General features: G+C 45.0%; 1 protein-coding gene across 1 annotated transcript in view; it reads right to left on the bottom strand.

Annotated features, from left to right (window-relative positions):
- Positions 1 to 17,297: 17,297 nt before the first annotated feature.
- The window catches only part of LOC141139472 (coiled-coil domain-containing protein 39-like), a 76,247-nt gene continuing 70,392 nt past the window's right edge, over positions 17,298 to 23,152 (bottom strand). The window contains exons 19-20 of the mRNA XM_073625623.1: positions 18,887 to 18,966; positions 17,298 to 17,540 (exon numbers count right to left, since the gene is read on the bottom strand). Coding sequence (XP_073481724.1) covers positions 17,384 to 17,540; positions 18,887 to 18,966 — 237 coding nt within the window. The 3' untranslated portion in view covers positions 17,298 to 17,383. The remainder of the gene's footprint in view (positions 17,541 to 18,886; positions 18,967 to 23,152) is intronic.

Raw genomic sequence — 23,152 nt, 5'->3', positions numbered from 1 at the left:
GTCAGAGGGGGGCGGGGTCACCGGGTGGCCCCGCCCCCCCCGTTATTTAAGAACTGTCAGACGAGGAGCGCCGTCACACAGCGGGAGCCTCCCTCCATGCCAGCATGGATTGCGGAGCGGCCCGGAGAAGAAAATGAAGAAGAAGAGAAGAAGAGAAGAAAAGAAGAAAAGAAGAAAAGAAGAAAAGAAGAAGAGAAGAAGAGAAGAGCGGGAGCCTCCCCCCCATGCCATGGGTGCGGAGCGGCCCGAGGAGAAGAAGACAGAAGATGCCGCGGAGGAGATGCTGGACGAGAACGCCGGAGGAAGAACCAGAAGAACCAGAAGAGCCAGAAGAACCAGAAGATGAAGGAAGATAGAAGAAAGAAGAAGCATTTAAATAAAGGAATTGTCAAAAACTGTCTCTTGTCATTTTTAACATTTTTGACACTTTTTTCGTGAAATGGTAGGGGTACTTATGTACCCCCTTACCATTTCACACAGGGGGGGGCCGGGATCTGGGGGTCACCTTGTTAAAGGGGGCTTCCAGATTCCGATAAGTCCCCCGCCCGCAGACCCCCACAACCACCGGCCAGGGTTGTGGGGATGAGGCCCTTGTCCTCATCAACATGGGGACAAGGTGTTTTGGGGGGCTACCCCAAAGCACCCTCCCAATGTTGAGGGCATGTGGCCTGGTACGGTTCAGGAGGGAGGGGGGGGCCGCACTCTTGTCCCCCCCTCTTTTCCTGCGGCCTGCCAGGTTGCGTGCTCGGATAAGGGTCTGGTATGGATTTTTGGGGGGACCCCACGCCGTTTTTTTTTTTTTTTTTTGGCGCGGGGTTCCCCTTAAAATCCATACCAGACCTGAAGGGTCTGGTATGGAATTTAGGGGGAACCCCACGTCATTTTTTTTTTTAAATTTTGGCCGGGGTTCCCCTTAATATCCATACCAGACCTGAAGGGCCTGGTATGGAATTTAGGGGGACCCCCACGTCATTTTTTTTTTTTAATTTTGGTTCGGGGTTCCCCTTTGGGGAATTCCCATGCCGTTTTTATCAATGAACTTCTATGTGTATTGTCGGCAATGCAATAGCCGCGGGTAGTTTTAAATGAGTTTTTTCCTTCAAAATGTCATTTTGCTGTCAGACTGTTCTAAACACAGGAAACATGCGCCCCTTTACAGGCACACTATAGACACCCCCCAGGTACGAAATTTAAAGGGATATTACACTTTTATTGATTGACTTTAAGTATTATTAAAATCACTGCTCCTGAAAAAACGGCCGTTTTTAAAACTTTTTTTTGCATTGATCCATGTCCCCTGGGGCAGGACCCAGGTCCCCAAACACTTTTTATGACAATAACTTGCATATTAGCCTTTAAAATTAGCACTTTTGATTTCTCCCATAGACTTTTAAAGGGTGTTCCGCGGCATTCGAATTTGCCGCGAACACCCCAAATTGTTCGCTGTTCGGTGAACTTGCGAACAGCCAATGTTCGAGTCGAACATGAGTTCGACTCGAACTCGAAGCTCATCCCTACTCCTGACATGCTTCAATGTTGGCCTATTTCCATGATAGGCTAGCTATCCTACTAGCTCATTAGGAAGGAGTGTGCAAAGCCGGAAACGGAAGCAATGTTGAGGTGTCTGATATTTACAAGAATTGCTATTTTTAGAAATACTTCCCTCTAAAGGTTAATGTGAAAGTGGTTCTAAAGACTCAAGGTTTTTACCTTCATGCATTACTCAATACTTACCTGAGCCCCATCGCAGTCCAGCGATGTGCAAGAGAGCCTCGGCTCTCAGGGGACTCTCCCTCCTTCTTTGGCTGAGACAGCAGTGGGAGCCATTGCAGAGCAGCAGCTCGGGAGCAAGCCTGCTTTGGTACCCCCAGAGCAAGCTGTTTCCTGTGGGGGCACTTGGCAAGATGGAGAGGCTAGGAGCGATAGGGCAGCCGAGAAAAGAAGGATCGGGGCTGCAGGTATGATGTGTGTGGTGTTTTTATTTTTTTTAAACTTTCCTTTTTAATATGTACATTTTTTTTTTAAACCTAGTAGTAATAATAAACACAGAGTTGATATCTGTAGTTTATATATTTAGAGAGCCAATGTTTGAATGTCTGAGGTATTCTTAGTCTTTTAGCTGGGTATCTTTAAAGTTTGAGCATGCTAAAAAAAAAAAATGCTGGTTACTAAGCTTTTTAATTGCTTTGGCGATAGAAAAAGAAACGCAAAAGAAGATCTTCATCTTTGTCTTCAAGTAGTTCTTCTTCAGACTCTTCTTCCTCAGATACTTCTTCTGACAGCCATAAAAAACAAAAAAAGAGGAAGAGACGTAGAATGCATTCAAAATCATCCAGTCACTCAAAGAAGCCTTCTTCTAATGTGCCACCCCAAAACCAAGAGGAAATATGTACCCCTCCTGCAGACACCTCTGCCTCATTTCTCAAAGTAGACAGTCGTAGAGGTTATGAAGAAAGGGATAGACATAGTCAACGTAGATCCATAGATGGCAAAACTAGGTATTGTTCCTTGTCCTCCTCTTCCTTGGAATGTATGGATCCTGGGGGAGGTAGGTCTGAAGATTCAAGAGATTCTTACAGCAGTGTAAAGACTCAGGCCAGCAGTGCCTTGTCCTACAGTACAGCTTCAGTTAGTAAGTATAAGTCTGAAAGGAGAGATTCTATGGATTTGTGCCAAAAAAGACCTGTATAAAATGTATTCCTTTAAACGACGTGAAGAAACACAAAAACCTTGCAGAAGCAAGTCGGACTCTTTTCAGAGTAAGTATTGATCAGAACATGACATCACAGAAAGAAGGCATAGTTTAAGTAGCAGTCGGTCTGCTCTACAAACTGCCCACGTCAGCGGAAGATCTCAACAAGATGGAACAGAAGGGAATGACAAAGCACAGAACACTCATTCAGCTGCCAACAAGGCTTTGCCTGGGAATTTACTGAATATTCTCCATCAGATTTCTGAATTTGAGAAGGAAAAAGGTGTTAAACAAAAATGTAAATAAAATGTCTTGCTTTTTTAGAATGACTTTTATTTTAAAATGTAAAAATCTATTTTGTTCGAGAACAAATAAGCAAATCAACTTCTCTCCAAAGTACTTGGACTTTTTTGTAATTTTTGTTTAGTGTATTTTGTAAAACCTGAACATGTGTGGCTTATATTGGGCATGTACTCTAGTTATTTTTCTAGTATGCTGCTGTATCCATAGAACTGGAGGGGGCTGCTAAATTAAAGCACAAATACTGTAGCTGCTGACTTTTAATATTTAGGACACTTACCTGTCCAGGGATCCCGCAATGTCGGCACCCCAGCTGATTTTTGGATCGGCTCTCGGGTGCTGCCGCCGCCATTCGTGGTAAGGGAAGCCTTTTGGCTTCACAGCCGGTTCCCTATTGCGCATGTACGAAGTGCGCTTTGCTTTCTAACTGGCGCAGCGAAGGAAGGAGGAGGGGGGCTTAACTTCCGAGGGACTACGCCATGGTGGGATCTTACAGAAGTGGGGATGGGTACCTGTCAAAAACAGGTACTCATTCCTCCCCCCCACCGAAAGGTGCCAAAGTTGCACCAGAGGTCCTTCTCCCCTCGCGGATAAGTGGAGCTTCCTCTTTTGGGTGGAACTACGCTTTAAAGTGTAGTGAGCTTAAATTATATTCATCAGCACACAAGGTAATTTATTTTTCCCCAAAGCGGCAGTAAACTAGTTTTTTTTGTTTTTTTTTTTTACACTGCCCCCCCCCCCCCTCCCTTTCCATGTTTATGCTATGTGCTAGTACATTATTAAAGACTTGCCTTTGAAATGGTGCCCTCCAGCACTAAGCTATCACCGCAACCACCCCCTTTCCTTTTTACACTGCTCTATGCATAGTTAACTGTAGGCATGTTTAAATTATTTATATTATTATTATACAGGATCTATATAGCGCCAACAGTTTGCGCATCGCTTTACAACATGAGGGCAGACAGTATAGTTTCAATGCAATGCAATACAGAAGGAATTGGAGAGCCCTGCTCATTAGAGCTTACAATCTAGAAGGGAGGGTCAAGAGAAAACCAAAGGTAATAACTGTGGAGGGTGAGCTGATGGAGGAAATTAAAATACAGTTGTTAGGTGTGGGTAGGGTAGGTTTCTCTGAAGAGGAGGGTGAATCATCTAAAAGCCAATAGAGTAGGAGATTATCGGACAAATTTGGGTAAGGAGTTCCATAGGATTGGAGAGGCTCAGAAAAAGTCCTGGAGGGGAGCATGGGAGGAGGTGACGAGGGAGCTAGAGAGCAGGAGGTCTTGAGAGGAACGAAGAGAACGATTAGGTAGTTTGAGACTAGGCTAGTGATGTAGCAGGGGGCTAAGTTGTGGATGGCTTTGTAAAAAGGTGTTAGTATTATAACTTTGGCCATGGGTATACCACACATTTTGATCTGTAATTATATCTCAATGTGATTTGCATTATCTAGGCTGATGCAAGTGAATACTTTTATCGTACAATGCCACACAAGACACAAGAATCCATTCATAGACCATGGATTAAATTCCTTGACCTAATTGAACACTGGCAAAAGCATCCTTGGGTTCACACCTCAGTGTAGCTCAGCCATGTACTCCAATACAGGTTTTTTTGCCAGTGTTCTTAGGTGATAGATGCCTTCTCCTCCTTGGAGAATAATTTCCTACGATTTTTCATCAGATTCATTTTACTTCGACTGACACTTCCATCAAGCTCTGACTGCTTATTGCCTTCATGACTCACTAGTAGTTTCCAGATCAGTTACCCTTGGGATACCGTATCTGTATCCAGCAGTAGCAGGTCTGGCCTGTAACGTTTACTTCAGGCACTGGATCCTGATTTCAGTGTTTACCTTGGCACAGGTAAGTGTACTACAGGTCTAGGATCATAGTCTATTCTCTTGGCACCCAGACCCTGAAGACCCCTTAGGGGTATGCCCACTATGACAGGTGAAGTTTGGACCCTGATCTGGACTAGCAACATGGACAAGGTAGGACAGGCTTTCTCTGAACCTTTATATGTTTCGATGGATCTGTGCTACATTTTTATCCTACAAGACACACCACAGTGCCATGCACTCAAGTGATTTACAAGGCACAGGTTATGGAGACGGGAATCTACACTTACAGCAGGAATACAGAGAAAATCGACCGACCAACGAAACAGCGTTCGTGGTTCGAAATCGTCACCAACATTAACCAATCAAAAAAATCTTTTAAAAGAGCAATCGATTTCATACATAGTGTTGACATCTCGCATACAAGTGGGGTCGTCTACTGGTTCCGCTCATGCGTGATAATGTTCAAGAGATGTTTTATGGACGACCTTCACACCAACGAGTAGAATATCGTTCATTCGCAAACGATGCAACGCAATTTTTCAATTTTTTTCAATCCGTCTTTTTCGTTCACAATATCGATATCGGGTATTACTTGCTGGGCATCGACGAGTGGAAAATCGGCCGATTGTTTGCAGAACGGAAGTTTTCGCCTGATTTTCTTATCGTGTATTCCTGCCATTAGTGGTTTTTACCTAACTTTTATTATCTTACTATTTAGTCTTAGAGGTAACATTATAGCATTTACGTGTTTTACTTTTGATCTTTTTCACCTCCATAGCAGAACTTCTCTTGTGGCTAGTAAAATAGTGCTAATAAGACTTCTAACTGCACTACTGGTGGGCATTTTCTGCTGACAACGCAAGCTGTTTGTTTGCTGTCCCACCAGTTGGCAAAACTGCAGACACACACCCATTGGAACTTTGTTTGCCCCCTGGTCATTGTAATGCCCTATTACCAGACATGGTGAAGTCCCTCAATCAATGACCATTCTGAAAGTAGCCTTTATTTGGCATAGGCAAATTACAGGTGCTTTGGGGGAGAGAGCACGGGGGACAGACAGCAGTAAGGCCGCTACAGGCCCTGAGGAAACTCCCAAGTTCCTCTGATCCTTTTCCAGAGAAAGGTCTAACACAAACCTTACTCCCTTAAAGACTCTTTATGTGGCCTGTCTGACAAAAGCAGAATTCTCTGCCACTATGTTTACATATTGATATTATTATATTATAAAGTCTATGGCTTTTAGCCTTCCCGAACTCTGATATGCAAATACCTACCTTTTCTTCCAGGGTTGCAGATTGCAAAATTGCCCATTTATGATCTAAGGCAGCTATTCTGCTCTTGCCTTCCCAAGGCTTTGACCGTAGTACCGAATCTGCTGACTCCGTATTGGATAAGGTCACAATCCCCCTGTTCCCAGAGGCTTCAGCACTTGTCTGCCTTGCTCAACACTTCTTTCCAGCTTACGAAATTGTGGCAAAGCCAGTGTTGTGTCGAGAATTGCCCGCCGTCGAGAAGTGCTCGGGATGAATGTGTTGTGACGGCACCTGAGCACAATAGCCGACAGAATACATTTTTGTCAGGTTGTGCCCTGTGCTTCCGTGGCGAGTTCATGTCGGTGAGGGGCGGATTTCTACATGTCGTGGGTGGATCTATAAATGATGGGCAGTTTGGGGCGGAATTTTTCAAGATGCCCAGTGCTGCAAAACAAAAAACTTTATGCTATTCTTCGAAATACTGGGAACAGTAACCTGTCATGTCATCTGTCAGAACGGGGATCCGCCTTGTTTAGGAAGGCAGAGCCCCATTCTGCCTCTGTACTAGGACATTGCGGGTCGCCAGTGGACATTAGAGTCCGCCCGACCCTCGGGCATGCACCCGCGCCTGGGTGAGCCACCGTGCAGCTACGGCGATTTGCACAGGAGAGCTGACCTGCCGCCGTATAACGACGGTGGCTGGTCGGCAAGTGGTTAATAGAACTTCTGCCTGAACCCATTCTCCCGTTAAAATCAAGTAATTGGGCCTGATCTTTTGTTCACATCTTGTTCCAAACCAAACTTGTTTGAACCTCCACCTTCACTTGCTGCTGTATAACTGGTTGTTCAGTTCCGTTGACCCTTCTTGTGTTTTCCTGTTGATGCTTGTTTGTTGCCCGTTCCTTGATTTATTGCTTGTGTATGCCCGTAGTCTATGAATCAATACTGGTGTACTGTATCTTTTAAAAATAGGAAGTTTGACATGCCTGTAAATGGCATATCTTGGAGTTCAGTATTGGACACAGGTCCCTCCCTTTTTTTTTTTTTTCTGTGATCTCCCTAAAAAAACAAAAACTAAAAAAAAAACTGAGGTCTGTAGGGTTACACATGTCCAATCACCTAAAGGTGGGGGTATATAACCTATGATCTATCAAATCACTTCCTGTGCGCTGTACTCCAATATATGGAATTTACAGGTATGCCAAAACTCTTATTATACTCTTGTTTACATTTTAGCAAAGGATGACTAAAAGTTTGCAAATAAGGGTTAAACCTGCATTCATAAACTAAAACAAATCTACCCAACAAAGCAGTATTAGAGGAAGTAAACCCTGATGGGTTTTACTTCCTATTTTGTTCCCTGCAAAGTAAAAACATAATGGGCTAGAATGCATCTCATTCAAGATTTGAAACATGTTTCATTTCTAGGTCCGTCGAACTTTTGTGGAAAAAAAAGTCCTCTGGAGCCCACACACGATCGAATTGTCCAACGGACTCCGGTCCACAGGACCAAGTATGCCGTAAAGTCCGCTCGTGTGTACGCGGCATAAGACAGGAATAGTGTCACTGGCTGGATCACCAGGTGAAATATAGGGGGAAACAAAATCTAAATCATGCAGCCACCACATCTATTACATTTTTGTTTTACCGCTTTAAGCAGTTTGTAAATATTGGTTGTATGTTTTTCTTATTTTTAAAATACCTCAGGACGATTTAGTAAGTAATTTCAGACATTGGTGCTGTGGATGCTGTCAGAAGCCATGCGCCACTTTCTATTGAAATACCAACACTTGGGCCACAGTGGCCATATGTTTTATGCTTGTCAGTAATGCTGGGACAGAAGCAATAAGTATACCACTATATCAGATAAACCCCTTCATGTTGGTGTTAATTGTGTGAACTTTTTCTTCCTAGTTTGTAAAGAAATTAATATACTTTAATAAATAGCTAAAATATATTGTTATATAAACATATATTATGAAATAACATTTAAAAATATAATACAGGTGTGTGTGCTTGTTAGTATATAATGTAGTATTTATAAATTGACATACACCTTGTAGACGTGCCACAGTTCTGTCAGATTCACCTGCATTCTTTTGACCTGTACAATTGGTTGCACTGCCAAAACACCATCCACGGTGTATCTACCATACGATTTATGAATTCCACTGTGTGTTTATAGTGCGAATAACCCATAGCACTCCATGACATGGGGGGAAAAAAAAGCAAATAATTGCATGTGTTTGATCACCCTATGGGAACTTGCTTCTATATTGTGCTAGTAGCAGTGCTTTCGTGTCTCTTTTCTGTGTCAAACTTTTTGCACACTGCAGCCAAGAATGGTTTCTTTTTTTTTTTTTTTTATTTAAGCCCATATTGGCTCTTAAAGCAAACTTGTGTAGGCATGGTAAGGTGACTGCATCTTCAAGACACAATCAACTTGGTTTAATTTTCAGTGTTTTCCAGGAGTCTGAATAATGAGAATCCCTATAAAGGAAATTTTAAAGCATAAATTGAATGCTAATGCTGGGGTCTGTCTTTTCTGATGGCTAGTGAGACCAGCTGTTCCATTGTTAGCCAATAGGAAGGTGGCAGGAAAGAGTGGTGTATAGTTGATGTATACACAATCACAACCTTAATTTTACCTGGTGGTGTTGACTTACCCTTCCCTAAACCAAAGCCTTTGTTAACCACTTCAGCCCTGGAAGAATTCACCCCCTTCCTGACGGGCCATTTTTTTGAGATACGGCACTTAACTGACAATTGTGTGGGCATCCGATGCTGTACCCAAACAAAATTGACGTTTTTTTCCCCCCCCACAAAACTTTCTTTTGGAGGTATTTGACTACCTCTGCAGTTTTTATTTTTTGCGCTATAAACAAAGACAGACTATTTTGAAAAAAAGCAATATTTTTAACTTTTTGCTATAATAAATATCCCCCCCCAAAAAATAAAAAAAAATTTCTTTAGCAGTTTAGGCCAATATGTATTCTACATATTTTTGTTAAAAAAAAAAAAAAAAAAAATCGCAATAAGCGTATATTGATTGGTTTGTGCAAAAGTTATAGTGTCTACAAAATAGGGGATAGATTTATGGCATTTATTTTCCCTTAATCGTCTTTCAGGACAGCCACCTGAGAGACCTTGGCTCCTCCCCTCTGCAGGAAACACCGTGCCAGCCCCTTTTAAAGTTCCTCCTCCCCTGCTGGTTCCTCAGTTATTGTGTTTTGTCCAGAGGGGAGACACCGACAGAGGAACCAGTCCAGGAGCAAGGAAAGCTCAGATGGATGTCCTGAAAGGAGTACAGAGCTTCTAGGACCTTTGGCCAGAAAGGCTTACCTGCCAAAACAAAATGCCGCCTTCTGCTCTCCGGGTGTAGGAGTAAGCTGAGGGGGCCCCGATTTAGCGCCGAGTGAGGTAAGGAGGTACCGGCCCCACCGAGCACCACAGAAAGGCCAGAGGCATCACTGCGCTTGCTGTACAAGCAAGCCGCGCCGCAATGCATGAATGCGGCAGGTGACGTCATCTCTGGTGGAAGGGGCGGGTACATTTGGTTGACCTGCGGCTTCCGGATCACTGAAGAGGGGCCGGGCAAAGACTGGAGAAGAGCCACATTGCTGTAGAGACAGCACTAGGCTCCACTGGCGGCACAAGAGACCCGTTTGGATCATGTCTGATGCAGAGGAACGGCAGACTGCTCCCACGGAGGCTAGCTCCACTCACTCAAAGGTAAGGGGGACCTAGGGAGGAGCTCCCCTTACCTTACTACTCTCCCCACCAATCCTTACTGACAGAGGCTCAGTGCTCTCAATGTTAGCAGTGCTCCCACTCTGCTCCACAGCTTAACTCTTTCATGGTTCCTTCTGTGTAACAGCGGAGGGGGGGGGGGTATACCCTCAGTGCCAAGGGATAAAACATGGGGTCCTGGGGAAAGAAATCCACATGTTTAATTTTAAAACTACACACCTGCAATGTATACAGGGTAGTTTAAGCTTGAATTTGTTTGATACCTGTAATTGTGTATTTCAGTGCAAAACAGACAAAACTAAACCACCTCATAGTTCCAAGAGGAGGTGCCCTTCATGTAAAGTCGCACTTAGAGACTCCTAGGTAAAGACGCTATGTAAAGAGTGCATAGACAAGGTAGTTCAGGAACATTCCACTGAACAAGGCAGTGAATTAGCAGCTTGAGTTAAAGAACTAGCCAATACCTTTCAGTCATTCAAAACATTGTTCTCAGGTTTTCAGATCCCGCAGCCTCAAACTGCTCCACTACCACCTCAACAGGTAGCACTGCCAAAATTGCAGGTACCCTCAACAAGCGCGGGCCCACCAGAAGCCTCCAGGGAGGAGGAGGAGCCAGATTGTGCAGGGTCCGGTTCCCAAGAATCAGAGGGAGAAGCTCTGGAAGGTGATTCCAGAAAACCCTCCAGGTATAAACTTTCGCTGGACGAAGTAGAGAGCCTCCTGGGGGCCATCTATACTACCCTAGGTATGCAACCTGAAAAGAAGACCCTAACATTACATGATCAAATGTACCAGGGCCTAGGGGAACAAGAAAGGAAAAATTTCCCGGTTCATGAGGTCTTAGTAGAGACAATAAAAAATGAATGGCAGGATCCGGAGAGGAAACCCTTCTTTTCAAAAGCTTTAAAAAGAAGATTTCCATTTGGGAAACCTGTTTCAAACTGACACCGGATCATCCGCAAACTAGATGCAGTGGTTTCCGAGGTCTCGAGGCATACAGACCTAACATTCAAAGACATGGGAGTGCTGTCTGATGCAATGGACAAAAGAATGGATTCTCTTCTGAAAAAAAATCATGGGATTCTACAGTAGGGAGTCTAAAGCCAGCTATGGCAGTAATGGAGTAACGGTGGTGGCTAGAAACATGGAGTTCTGGTTCACTCAAATACAGGCCCACACTGAGGGGGGGAACACCGAAGGAGCAAATATTATCATCCTTTCCTACACTCCTCAAGGGCATATCCTCCTTTGCGGATGCATCTGCGGAGTCACTACGGATGGCTGCAAGGTCCTCGGCCTTGTGATTAAAGACTTGGCAGGGGGACGACGCTTCTAAGGCCAAGCTCTGTGGAATCCCTCTAACAGGGGACATGTTGTTCGGGCCACTATTGGAAAAGGTACTAGATCGCACAGCGGATAAAAAGAAAGCCTTTCCGTTGAAACGTAAACCAACCTGGGGTCAACCGCAACAAGGAAAGAAAAGACCAAGAACAGATACGAGGCCTCGCTTTGGACCACCCAGGGCTGGGAATCGAGAGACCCTGGAACCAGAGAGGGAAAGGCAAAGAAGGAGCAATTTTTCGTCCTCCTGAGCAAACAGTGACAAGTTGGTCACAGTGGGGGGGAAGATTGGGGGCCTTCCTTACACAATGGGAGGCGATATCCTCAAGCTGATTCATACTAAGAATTGTGCAACAAGGGTATCGTTTGGAATTTTCAACCCTACCCCCAAGCAGATTTTATGCCACGGAACTGACAAAAAACAGAGGTCTATTGAAAGCCATAAAGGAACTAATAAAACAAGAAGTGGTAAGCTATGTACCACAAGAAGAAATTGGCAAGGATTTTTACTCCCACGTATTTGTGGTCCAGAAACCCTCGGGGAAATTCAGACCGATACTAAATCTCAAGCCCTTAAACTAGTCAGTGACCTACAGACGGTTCAGGATGGACTCAATCTTTTCCGTAAAAGCATTATTGCATCCAAAGTGCTACATGGTTTCCCTGGATCTAAAGGATGCATTTGTACACATCCCAATAGAGCAAAAGTGCCAAAAATATCTAAGATTGTTTTTTTTTTTTCGTTGAACAAAGTTTTTTATTGAAATAAAATGATGCATACATGTTTAACGTATTGTTTGTGTACATACATATTGCATGATGAGTTCCATAAAGCAAATGTTTAATTCAATACAGATATAGTAAATATTGTATAATGGTATATGCAGATATATATTTTATGTTAGTGCTTCCACAAAATACTGCCAATATAAAGATTGATTATCCATTCACGTGTCTGAGCCTTTGTGTGTCGCTGATCAGGTTGGTGTTTTGGTGGGTAAAAGTTTTTATTTGAATATGAGTGGTGTGCATATGAGTGATGTAGCATTTGCATATATAGAGCGTATATTAAGGCCTATGAACAGAATACAACTTTCAGTGTAAGTATAACAGTTGTTATGAAATGGCATATGTCGTTTCCCATTTTGTCATGTAGATTCATTAGACACAGCAGAAATAACTACCAGTTGTAGGCATCCAAGTTTTGTGTTGCTGATCAGATTCATAATTAACCGCAAGTTTATCTAAGATTGTTTTTACTGCCAAAGGAAGTGACGTACCACCTTCAGTTTCAGGCTCTTCCGTTCGGGCTTTCATCTTCACCTTGAATATTCACAAAAGTACTGGCAGAACCTTTGGCGACACTCCGACTCAGGGGCAGCGCAGTCATTGCCTACCTAGACGACTTGCTGATCTTTGCCACCACTCCAGAAAAATTAATCAAAGACCTAAGTTACACCCAGAATTTTACAAAAACTGGGGTGGTTACTAAATCTGGAGAAGTCCAACCTGCTCCCCTCCCAACAGATTGCGTATTTGGGGTACACCCTAGATTCAAGACAACAAAAGGTGTTTTTACCAAGAGAAAAAATTAAAAAAATTCAAGAAGCAATGAAAATGCTACAAAACAACCAACCTTGCACAATAAGAGGGGCAATGGCCATTTTGGGACTATTAACCTCAGCAATCTCGGCAGTACAATGGGCGGGATTGCATTTTCCACCACTACAAATATTTATTTTAAAAATATGGAATCGCAAACAAGATTCACTAGACACCCAGATACATATACCAACACAAGTAAAGTCTTTATGGTGGTGGTGGAATCTGGAAAATTTAACCAGAGGACGGATGTGGACCTTACCAGTCACTCAAGTAATGACTACAGATGCAAGTGGCGTGGGTTGGGGGGCCCACAGATAACACAAGGAGTTTGGAAAGATGAGGAAATGAAAAGATCTTCGAATTGGAAGGAACTAAAGGCAGTTTTCCTAGCACTCAAACATTTCGAGGAACACCTGAAGAGTCACCACTTACAGATTCCGTAGTTTTCGTAGTTGTTTACGTAAACAAGCAAGGGGGAACAAGGAACCTTGTGGTCCCTGGCAGAAGGGATTCTAAATTGGGTGGAAAAATGCGTCCTTTCACTATCAGCAGTCCTATGAACTCAATCAGGTAGCTGACTATCTCTGCAAAAGGAGTTTGAGAGAAGGTGACTGGAGATTAAATCAAGACGTGTTCAAGACAATTACACAAAGATAGGGAGTTCCGCAAGTGGACCTATTCACATCAAAGGAAAAGAAGCTAGCCACCAATCCATGGATAGTTCGATTTTTCAAAGCCTTAAGCAGACAAATTTGCCCAATAAAACTGACATTTAAAGCAGTTTTTTTGGTGGCGGTCACCCTGCCAAGAAAGTTTGTGAAATGGAGGCCTTATCAATCAGGCCTCCTTTTTGCCAAGTTTTTCCGTATCGTATAGTTTTTAAGCTAGACCCAGCCTTTTTACCTAAAGTTACCTCAAAGTTTCACAGGGGTCATGATATTTTACCTTTTTGTACAAATCCTTCTGGAGAACAGGAGGCTAAGTTTCATAAGTTAGATGTAAGGAGGTGCATCCTACATTATTTAAAGGAAACCAAACCTTTCAGGAAGTCCGATTCCGTATTTGTTTTATTTTCAGGAGCTAAGAAAGGTCAGAAAGCCTCAAGGCGCACTATAGCCAGATGGCTCAGAGAAGGGATTGATTGGTCAGGCCTACATTTTGGGGGGTAGGCAGATCCCAGATGGTATTAGGGCACATTCGACAAGGTCAATGGCAACCTCACAGGCAGAGAGGGCTGGAGCAAATCTGCAAAGCGGTGACCTGGTCCAGCTTTGATACCTTTGTCAAGCACTACAGAGTGGATCTCTTGTCGACCAAGGAGCAAGCCTTTGGACGCAAGGTCTTACAAGCTTTAGTCTCGCCCTAAGGGTAAGTGCTCACTTATCCCAGGGCCGGATTAACATAGGGGCTGGTGGAGCTGCAGCTCCAGGCCCCTCCCTCAACATAGGCCCATGGCAGTGGCTTATGAATATCTGTGTGCCTTCCTGAAGGAAGAGGAGCCCTCTGTACACACATGGAGGAGACAAGTGTTAGTCACTGCAGCCGAGTCCTGTCTCTGTCGATGCCTGACTCGGACTCCTATCACAGGATCTGTTACACTCACACAGATCCTCAGTGTCTGGGAGCTGTCTGGGGGAGGGGAGCTGTCTGGGGGAGGGGCGCTGATGTTCTAACCAGCAGGAGCCCGGGAGGAAGGACATCTCCCATGCTGTTGTTGAGATAAGGTTAGTACATTTGTTGGGGAAGTGTTTTATTGTGCTAGGGGAAAGACTGCTGCTTCCCCCCATGTAATGTGCTCTCTTGTGCCCAGTGCCCACCATGTCATGTGCATTGCAGTGCCCCCATGTAATGTGCTGTGCCCACCATGTCATGTGCATTGCAGTGCCCCCATGTAATGTGCTGTGCCCACCATGTCATGTCATGTGTATTGCCATGCCCCCATGTAATGTGCTGTGCCCACCATGTCATGTGCATTGCAGTGGCCCCATGTAATGTGCTGTGCCCACTATGTCATGTGCTGTGCATTGCAGTGCCCCCCCATGTAATGTGCTGTGCCCACTATGTCATGTGCTGTGCATTGCAGTGCCCCCCCATGTAATGTGCTGTGCCCACTATGTCATGTGCTGTGCATTACAGTGCCCCCCCATGTAATGTGCTGTGCCCACTATGTCATGTGCTGTGCATTGCAGTGCCCCCCATGTAATGTGCTGTGCCAACTATGTCATGTGCTGTGCATTGCAGTGCCCCCCATGTAATGTGCTGTGCCCAGTATGTAATTTGCTGTGCATTGCAGTGCTCACTATGTAATGTGCAGTGCCCACCATGTCATGTGCTGTACATTGCAGTGCCCACCATGTAATGTGCTGTGCCATGCAGTGATCCCACCAAGTAATGTACAGTGCCCACCATGTAGTGATCCCACCAAGTAATGTACAGTGCCCACCATGTAATGTGCCATGCAGTGCCAACCATGTCATGTGCAGTGCCCACCATGTAAACTACTGTGCAGTGCCCACCCTGTCATGTACTGCGCCATGCAGTGCTTACCATGTAATGTGCTGTACCCAGCATGTAATGTGCTGTACATTGTCCACCATGGCATGTGCCGTGCAGTACCCACAATGGAATGCGCTATGCAGGGCTCACCATGTCATGTGCGGTGTCCACAATGTAATGTGCTGTGCTGTGTCATGCAGTGCCCACCATATCATGTGGTGTCATGCAGTGCCCACCTTGTCATGTGCTGTGCAGTGCTCACCATGCCATGTGCAGTACCCACCATATAATATGCTGTGCCCACCATATAATGTGCTGTGCAGTGCCCACTTGTAATGTGCAGTGCCCACCATGTAATGTGCTCAGCTGTGCCCGCCATGTCTTGTGCTGTGCCCACCATATAAGGTCCTGTGCCCACCGTGTGCATGTGCTATGTTGTGCCCACCATGCAATGTGCTGTGTTGTGCAGTACCAACCATGTCATGTGCTGTGCCCACCTTGTAATGTGCTGTATTGGGCAGTGCCAACAGTGTAATGTGCTGTGCCCGCCATGTAATGTGCTGTGCTTCGCCCACCGTTAAATGTGCTGTATCCATGTATCCACCATGTAATGTGTAGTGCCAACCATGTAATGTACTGTGCTATTCCCCCCCCGTGTAATGTACTATGCTGTGCCCCCCAGACTCACCCCCCTCTCTCTCCCTCTTTAACCCCCTCTCTCTCTCTCTCTCTCTCATCCCCTCTTTCACCCTGTACTTTCTCTCACCCCCTTCATCCCCCATTCTCTCTCTTGCCCCCTTCAACCCCCTCTTTCCTACCACCCTCTCTCTCTTTCACCCTCTCTCTATTCCCCTTTTTCTCACCCCCCTCTCACTCTCACCCCCTCTCTCTCGTCCCCATCTCTCTCATTCAACGCCTTTCTCTCTCTTTTCCCCTCCCTCTCATCCCCTCTCTTTCAGCCCCCTATCTCGCTATCACCCCCCCCCCCCCCCCTCTCAACCACTCTCTCACACCCCTCTCTCTCTTTAATTTAATTCAACCAAAAATTATTTGCGTTTTCATTTTATTTATTTTCATAAAAAGGCCCACCAAAATCCTTAGCACCAGCCCCATGCTGCTCTTAATCTGGCCCTGACTTATCCTCTCAGGTGGCTGTCCTGAAAGACGATTAAGGGAAAAAACTAAGTTACTTACTGGTAACGTTCTTTCCTGGAGTCTTTCAGGACAGCACTAGTACCCGCCGAATGTAAATGATTTGAAATTTCCTGAAACAGGAACTGTGGTATTTTGTTTATGTGTATCACGTGTTCTTGTGTCTCCCCAGCAGACTGGAGGTGCTCTAAAACAACTGAGGAACCAGCAGGGGAGGAGGAATTTTAAAATGAGCTGGCGCGGTGTTTCCTGCAGAGGGGAGGAGCAAAGGTCTCAGGTGGCTGTCCTGAAAGACTCCAGGAAAGAACGTTACCAGTAAGTAACTGTTTTTTTCTTTTTTTAGGACTGCGACATTGCGGCAGACAGATCGGACACTTTTCACACTATTTTGGGACCATTTGACATCTATACAGCGAACAAAGCTATAAATAGCCATTGATTACTGTATAAATGTCACTGGCAAGGAAGGGGTTAACACTAGGGGGCGATCACGGGCTTAAATGTGTGTCCTAGGGAGTGATTCTAATTGTGGGGGGATGGGACTGCCTGGGGGAGGAGACCGATTGTTCCCTCTCCTCACCCCTGACAGAACGGAGATCTGTCTGTTTAGATTGACAGATCTGTTCTCTCCTTCTCAGGAGCAATCGCGGGTATCTGACAGCCATCGCGGCTGCCAGCCACGGGCTCCTACGTCACGCGGCGGGCGCATGTGCCCTATACTCAAAGCGCCCACCGTACAGCTACGGCGATTTGCGGAGTGCCATTCTGCCGCCGTCAATCGTCAGCGAGTGGTTGGCAAGCGGTTAAATTACTAATTACTGTTATTTTAATATTCCATAATGCAAAGAACAAAAAGCAAACTGAAAAAAGATGGTGAATATTTTATTGATCTCTGCTACCATTACAAAACTTAACAACACAATTGCACCACATTTTTGTATTGTCCCATTACTATTTTTGGCTTCTGTGAGTACTCCCCCTGCTGGATGACTTGTAGCTGCGAGCAGATGATGCACTTGAAGGAGGAGACGCCATAGGTATCCCAAGCTCAACCACTTTAACACGTGAGGAGGGGCCTGAGCTGGTTGATGTTCTAGAAGAACTTGAACTATAAATAAAGAAATATATGACTTACATGATTGCAGACCCAACATTGGAATAGCATAAAGTTACTTGATCACACTGATTACTTGGACAGTACACAACATTAGTAGCACACTGTAAAACCTCCAGGCACTAGGGCCATACACTAGACAATGTGCTGAATATATACGCAACTGAATTTTTATTCGTTGTTAAAATTTAATTACAGATACTTAAAGTATAAGTGTGAGCTAGAGCTTACTGTGCTTCACACTGCTTCCACCCACCTTTTAACGCCTACAATAACTACCCTGTAAAAGGAAGATGTATATAATTGCCTATTCTCAGAGCGATCCTGTGCTAGGGCCAGCTTCTGTTGAGAGCACAAACAGAGGGAAAGGCTGGGTGGTGACATCACCCATAGGCTTACTATGGGGAATGTTATTGGCTGTCCCTTCACTCGCTTGAAGCTGGCTGCTGGGAGACAAGTGATCAGACCAGAGCACGCTGAGAAATAGGCAAGTAAATCATCTTTATACAGGGTAGTTAGCCCATGTACCCTTGAAAAGCCAGTGGTGGACCATACATTAAGCCATCAGCAAGAAAGAGATGGCCAATAAGCAGCTTAGTGCATGCACATACAGCCCATTATGGGGTCCATTTACAAATGTTTCCATGCAAGCTTCACGCTTTTTTCGAATTGGTTTCAACTAAAAAAAAAAAAAAAAGTGTGAAGGTTGTGTGAATCTTAGGTGAAAACGTATATATTGATTGCAGTGAGTTTGATGTTCTATTTATTATATTACTCTATTGCCAATACCTTAAATGCATACAATTTTTTTTTTTTTTGCCATTTATGGTAGGAAGAGTATGTCTATTACTTGTAGTTCTCTAACTGCAGCTCTCATCATGGGCAGATAAAGCTTCCCTGGGATTTTTTTTTTTTTTTTTTTTTAATAGCACAAACCAGGTTTCAGCAATTAACTAGAGAAGGAGCATTATATGCAAATGGCTACAGACTGTTGTGGTTTTTTTTTTCATCTAAATATATAATTATGTTCATAACATTTTTGCTCTGCAAATTTGCTTTATGTTCTGTGTCTCAGCTTTCCAGTTACTATTTGTGCACACTTCATAAACAGGAACACTAAAATTCATACATTCTAGAATGTTGAGCCCAAGGTCCTTGCCACCTGTATAGACTACATTTGATTCTCACTCAAAGCTGTGCAGTACATAAAGAGCTGAACATCAGTGGTATAGTACCTTAAAATAATGACAGCTATTTAGAATTTTGTTTTTGTTATTCAGACCATAACACATCCTACTTCATGAAAAAAAAAAAAAAAAAAAAAGCTTTGCGTTCCTTACCGGACAGATGCAATGGAACTTCGGGAAGAACCTGAACGTGAGCTTCCAGGAGTTGAGGAAGATGGAATTTCTAAGCCAAACTGAAATAAATATTTCATGTTGATCAAACTCAGTAAGGTACTAAAAATATGAGAGATACACAGGCACCTATATTGTTTTTAGGTCAGCATAACAGCCAGAAGGACATCAGCAATGGAATGAGATTTTCTGCATCTTCCTCATGACAAATTACCTTTAGAAGCCCATTTTGTCCCATGTTTTACTGTAATACATGTACTGGGGTGCTATTAATTTTAAATGTCATCCCAACGCATAGAAACCTTTTATTTGTGTTGTGGTGCACGAAGTCAGAAAAAATACCGCAAGTCCAAATTTAAGTCTGTTATGGTGTGTTGGCATTCCATTCAAGTTAATGGCCTTACTTAACGCACCATATTAATAATGTGCATTAACAGATTATGTAGGCTTGAATGGGCCCTAAACCGCACAGGACTCAGTTCAGCAACTGACCAGTGTATTACAGCTCACTACTGCTGGTTCTGAAGGCTTCATTCCTGTCAGCTATGATTTGTCTTTCCACATGCAGTCCCTGTTGCTGTTTTGTCGTATTAGCAGCAAAGAGTGTGGTAATTAAATTGCTAATCAGACCGTCATCGGCAGGCATGTACTGGCCATCAGGACTACCGGGACTTTCCCGGTGGGCCGATGGCTCAGTGGGCCGGTTTCAGTGACAGGATCCTTTTATTCTGGGACAATACAGTGTCCCTGGATTGCCCCCTGTGCCGATCTGATGCCCCCTAAAAAGGCCACCATCGCCGTTTTACCGTCTGTCACTTGTTCTGACCCGAGACCCGCTTTAAGTTGTAGTTCCACAGCTGCTGACTCACTGCCCGGAATGGTTGCTAGCCGCCTGCCGCCTGGCGTGTAGCAACCAGTGACGTCACCAGAGCGATGTCCCAGAATACAGAGCGGAGGAGGATTTAACTTCCTCCTTCTCCATGCGCGCCTAGTGCTTAGCTCCACCCACCTCCTCTGAGCTGAAGCCGAAACTAGTGGAGCCTGGAGGACATGTGTGGGATCGGGATACCGTGCACAGGGAGCCGCCACGCCAACCTCCATTTCCTGGTTCTCATCTGACAGGTATAATGTGATCTGTGTGCTCCGCTGCTGCAGCTACACTTTCTTCCCCCACAGTCTCTCCACCATGTATAGTTCCAGCACTGCTGGGGAACTCTTTCTGTGAGTGGGGGATCTGATGGTAAAGGGGGTTCTTTCTGTGAGTGGGGGATCTGATGGTAAAGGGGGGTTCTTTCTGTGAGTGGGGGATCTGATGGTAAAGGGGGGTTCATTCTGAGAGTGGGGGATCTGATGGTAAAGGGGGGTTCTTTCTGTGAGTGGGGGATCTGATGGTAAAGGGGGGTTCTTTCTGTGAGTGGGGGATCTGATGGTAAAGGGGGGTTCTTTCTGTGAGTGGGGGATCTGATGCTAAAGGGGGGTTCTTTCTGTGAGTGGGGGATCTGATGGTAAAGGGGGGAATTTTTTGTGAGTGGGGGATCTGATGGTAAAGGGGGGTAATTTCTGTGAGTGGGGGATCTGATGGTAAAGGGGGTACTTTCTGTGAGTGTGGGGGACCTGATGGTAAATGGGGGTTCTTTCAGTAAGTGGGGTCTCTCATGGTAAAGGGGGGCTCTTTCTGTATGCATAGGACGACAGTGGCAGTCAGGGACGTATCCAGTTACCTTGGGGTGGGGGGGTGGTAAAATGCACCGTTGCCTAAGTACACAAAAATTCTTGCACTGGCCTGTCCTCAGGAACATGGATCAGGAGGCTATATGTGAGTGGCCAGAGCCAGCTGTGCTGGAGCTGTCAGTGTCAGTTCACTGGGGGGCATGGCCGCCAGCTAGCTGTTGCACCCTGTTGAATTCTGGGAGTTGTAGTCCACACGCTCAAGCTCCCAGGGGGGGTGAAGGCATTGCTGAGGTGAAAGACCCTGACACCCCCAGGGCCAGCTGACCCCAAATCCCATCTATCCACCCCTCCATTTACCCTGCCCCAGTGCCCACCCAGTACCTCAAAAAAGGCCTCAACAATGTGGGTCCTGCTGGAAGATGGCCATGGCCTGTGGCCAGCTCCTTGCAGGGCCCACAGGTCAGTGGCTGGCTCCCAGCAGGACCCACTGGCCGCTTTGCAGGGCAATCACCTCGAGCAATTGCATATAGTTTATATACTGTTTTTGTGCATGTCTGCAAAATTAAAGTGGGCCAGTCTGGAAGAAGTCCAGGGCCAAATTTTTGTCCCAGTCCAGCCCTGGTCATCGGGATTGGTTTCCTCTGACTTGGTTTTAATACCCATATTTCCTTTGGTGGCTAATATTTGTTATTACCAAAAGCACACAGAAAATACTAAATGATTTGATTCTCTTTCCTGCAACCACTCAGTGCTATTATATTCTGCCAGGGGATGGGGGGGGGGGACCTTCCTGGCCAGCAAAACATGATTACTGGTAGCCGCTATAACCGCAGGCAGTGATCAGACAGGCTGATTTTTGAGGCATTGATCGACTATAGCAGCACAACCAGCCTGCCTATACGTAGTTTGAATCGAGTCCCTTCTGAACCGACCAAGATTTGATCCATGTATGGCTGGCTTAAATGATTCAGCAGTGCTTGGCTGAGAGAGGTGTGCACTGAATAAAACCTATCATGAAAACAAACACGTCAGCTACCTTTGCTGATCTTTCTGAAATTTTTTTTTTTTTTTCCCGAATCCATGGGAGGAATGCAAGAAGTCATATACTGTCTAGTTATATTGCCACCTACAGGAGAATTGGACAATGGCAAACAAATTATAGGTCAGTCTAGAATAACCCCTTTTACTACCAGCAAACCTCAGTTTTCTTTCTTTCCTACTGTACTTACTAGCTTTCATTTTAGATTTTTTTTTTTTTAAGACTGCTATATCACTGCTTAAGCTGATCTCTATATGGCAGCTATCCCATTGGCCTTTCCTCATCCTAGCTTTGGAGTGCTGTACTTGGACCCCGCTGGACAGGACACTGCTGGGCTAGCCTAAAAGGGACTTTCAGACCTTGGGTCTCATGTCAGGTGCTTTCAAAAACCTCTTTGGATCTGCCCTGGATGCCATCATTTAGGATCCCACAGGAAGCAAGAGCAATCATCTTCATATAACCCAAGGCTAAGCCTTTGATGGCCAATTCCTCACAGAAGCTCAAAAAAGTCCTTTGTTACTTCACAGCCTCACACTCCAAGCCCAGACCCAAGTTTAACACCCAGTCTACCCATGCACCTTGGATCTCCAAGTTTTCCAAAACCCTTAAACAAGTCTTTTTTTGCAGGAGTGTGGGCCCCTTTATCCAAAGTGGGAGTTATCTGTTAGCTTTTTCAGACACCTTGACAGATTGCATCTCTGATTCTTAGGTGTAGGAGGTGGTTTCCAGGGGCTATAAACCAGAGTGTCACTCACAGCCCCATCCCTAATTCATCACTTGCAATCTGCTTGTGACTTTGCATAGATTAGCAGGTCTCCATAAAGTTCTAGCAGTTCTTTGGGAACAGGGTTCCATTTCTCCAATTCCCGTTGCAGAACCATTTGAATCGGAAATCGATGTAACTTTTCCAAAATGGTTCCATCACATTTGCTTTTGCTCTCAAAGGAATTTTCAAGCCATCAAATGGCTGGTATCATAGCTGACCACATGTGCAGCACCATGGCAATTGCAGATCAAACAAAGGCTAAGATAGCCGCTTTCTTGGCTGTAAAGTGTAAGAGGGTTTAGTCCCGCTTTTAGGGGTTCTACTTCAACCTGTTTCCTGACACAAGCATGACAGCATATACATGTGGATAGGCTCCGCCCCCATGCCCAATTTCAGGACTGTTTAGATTATAAAAGGAGTCCCACCAGGCAGCATTCTCCTTTTCTTTTTTTCCCCCTCAATGCTCAGCCGGTTGTGTCACTGTTTCAAGCAAGATTTTTTTTTCCCCCTCTTCACCTTGCCGGAGATTAATTTGGCCAAGCTGCACAGATTTAGGCCACTCCTGTGTTGATGCTCCCTTCTGTACAGGTTTTAAAGCTCCTAGTTGGGGGAGGCCCCCCCCCCCGCATATTCCAGGCATTGGGGGTGCAGGCAGCTGGTCTCTAGTGATTGCTCCTGCATCATGACTCCGTGGATGAACATTCATTGGACATCCTGTTGGCAAAGAGACGTGCGGGTGGTAAGGCACCACATGGTGCACAAGTCTATAATG

Source organism: Aquarana catesbeiana, linkage group LG04 (genome assembly GCF_042186555.1).
Source record: "Aquarana catesbeiana isolate 2022-GZ linkage group LG04, ASM4218655v1, whole genome shotgun sequence".
Classification (NCBI taxonomy): domain Eukaryota; kingdom Metazoa; phylum Chordata; class Amphibia; order Anura; family Ranidae; genus Aquarana; species Aquarana catesbeiana.
The sequence above is the reverse complement of the archived record's forward strand: the minus strand, read 5'-3'. Positions and strand labels throughout refer to the sequence as shown.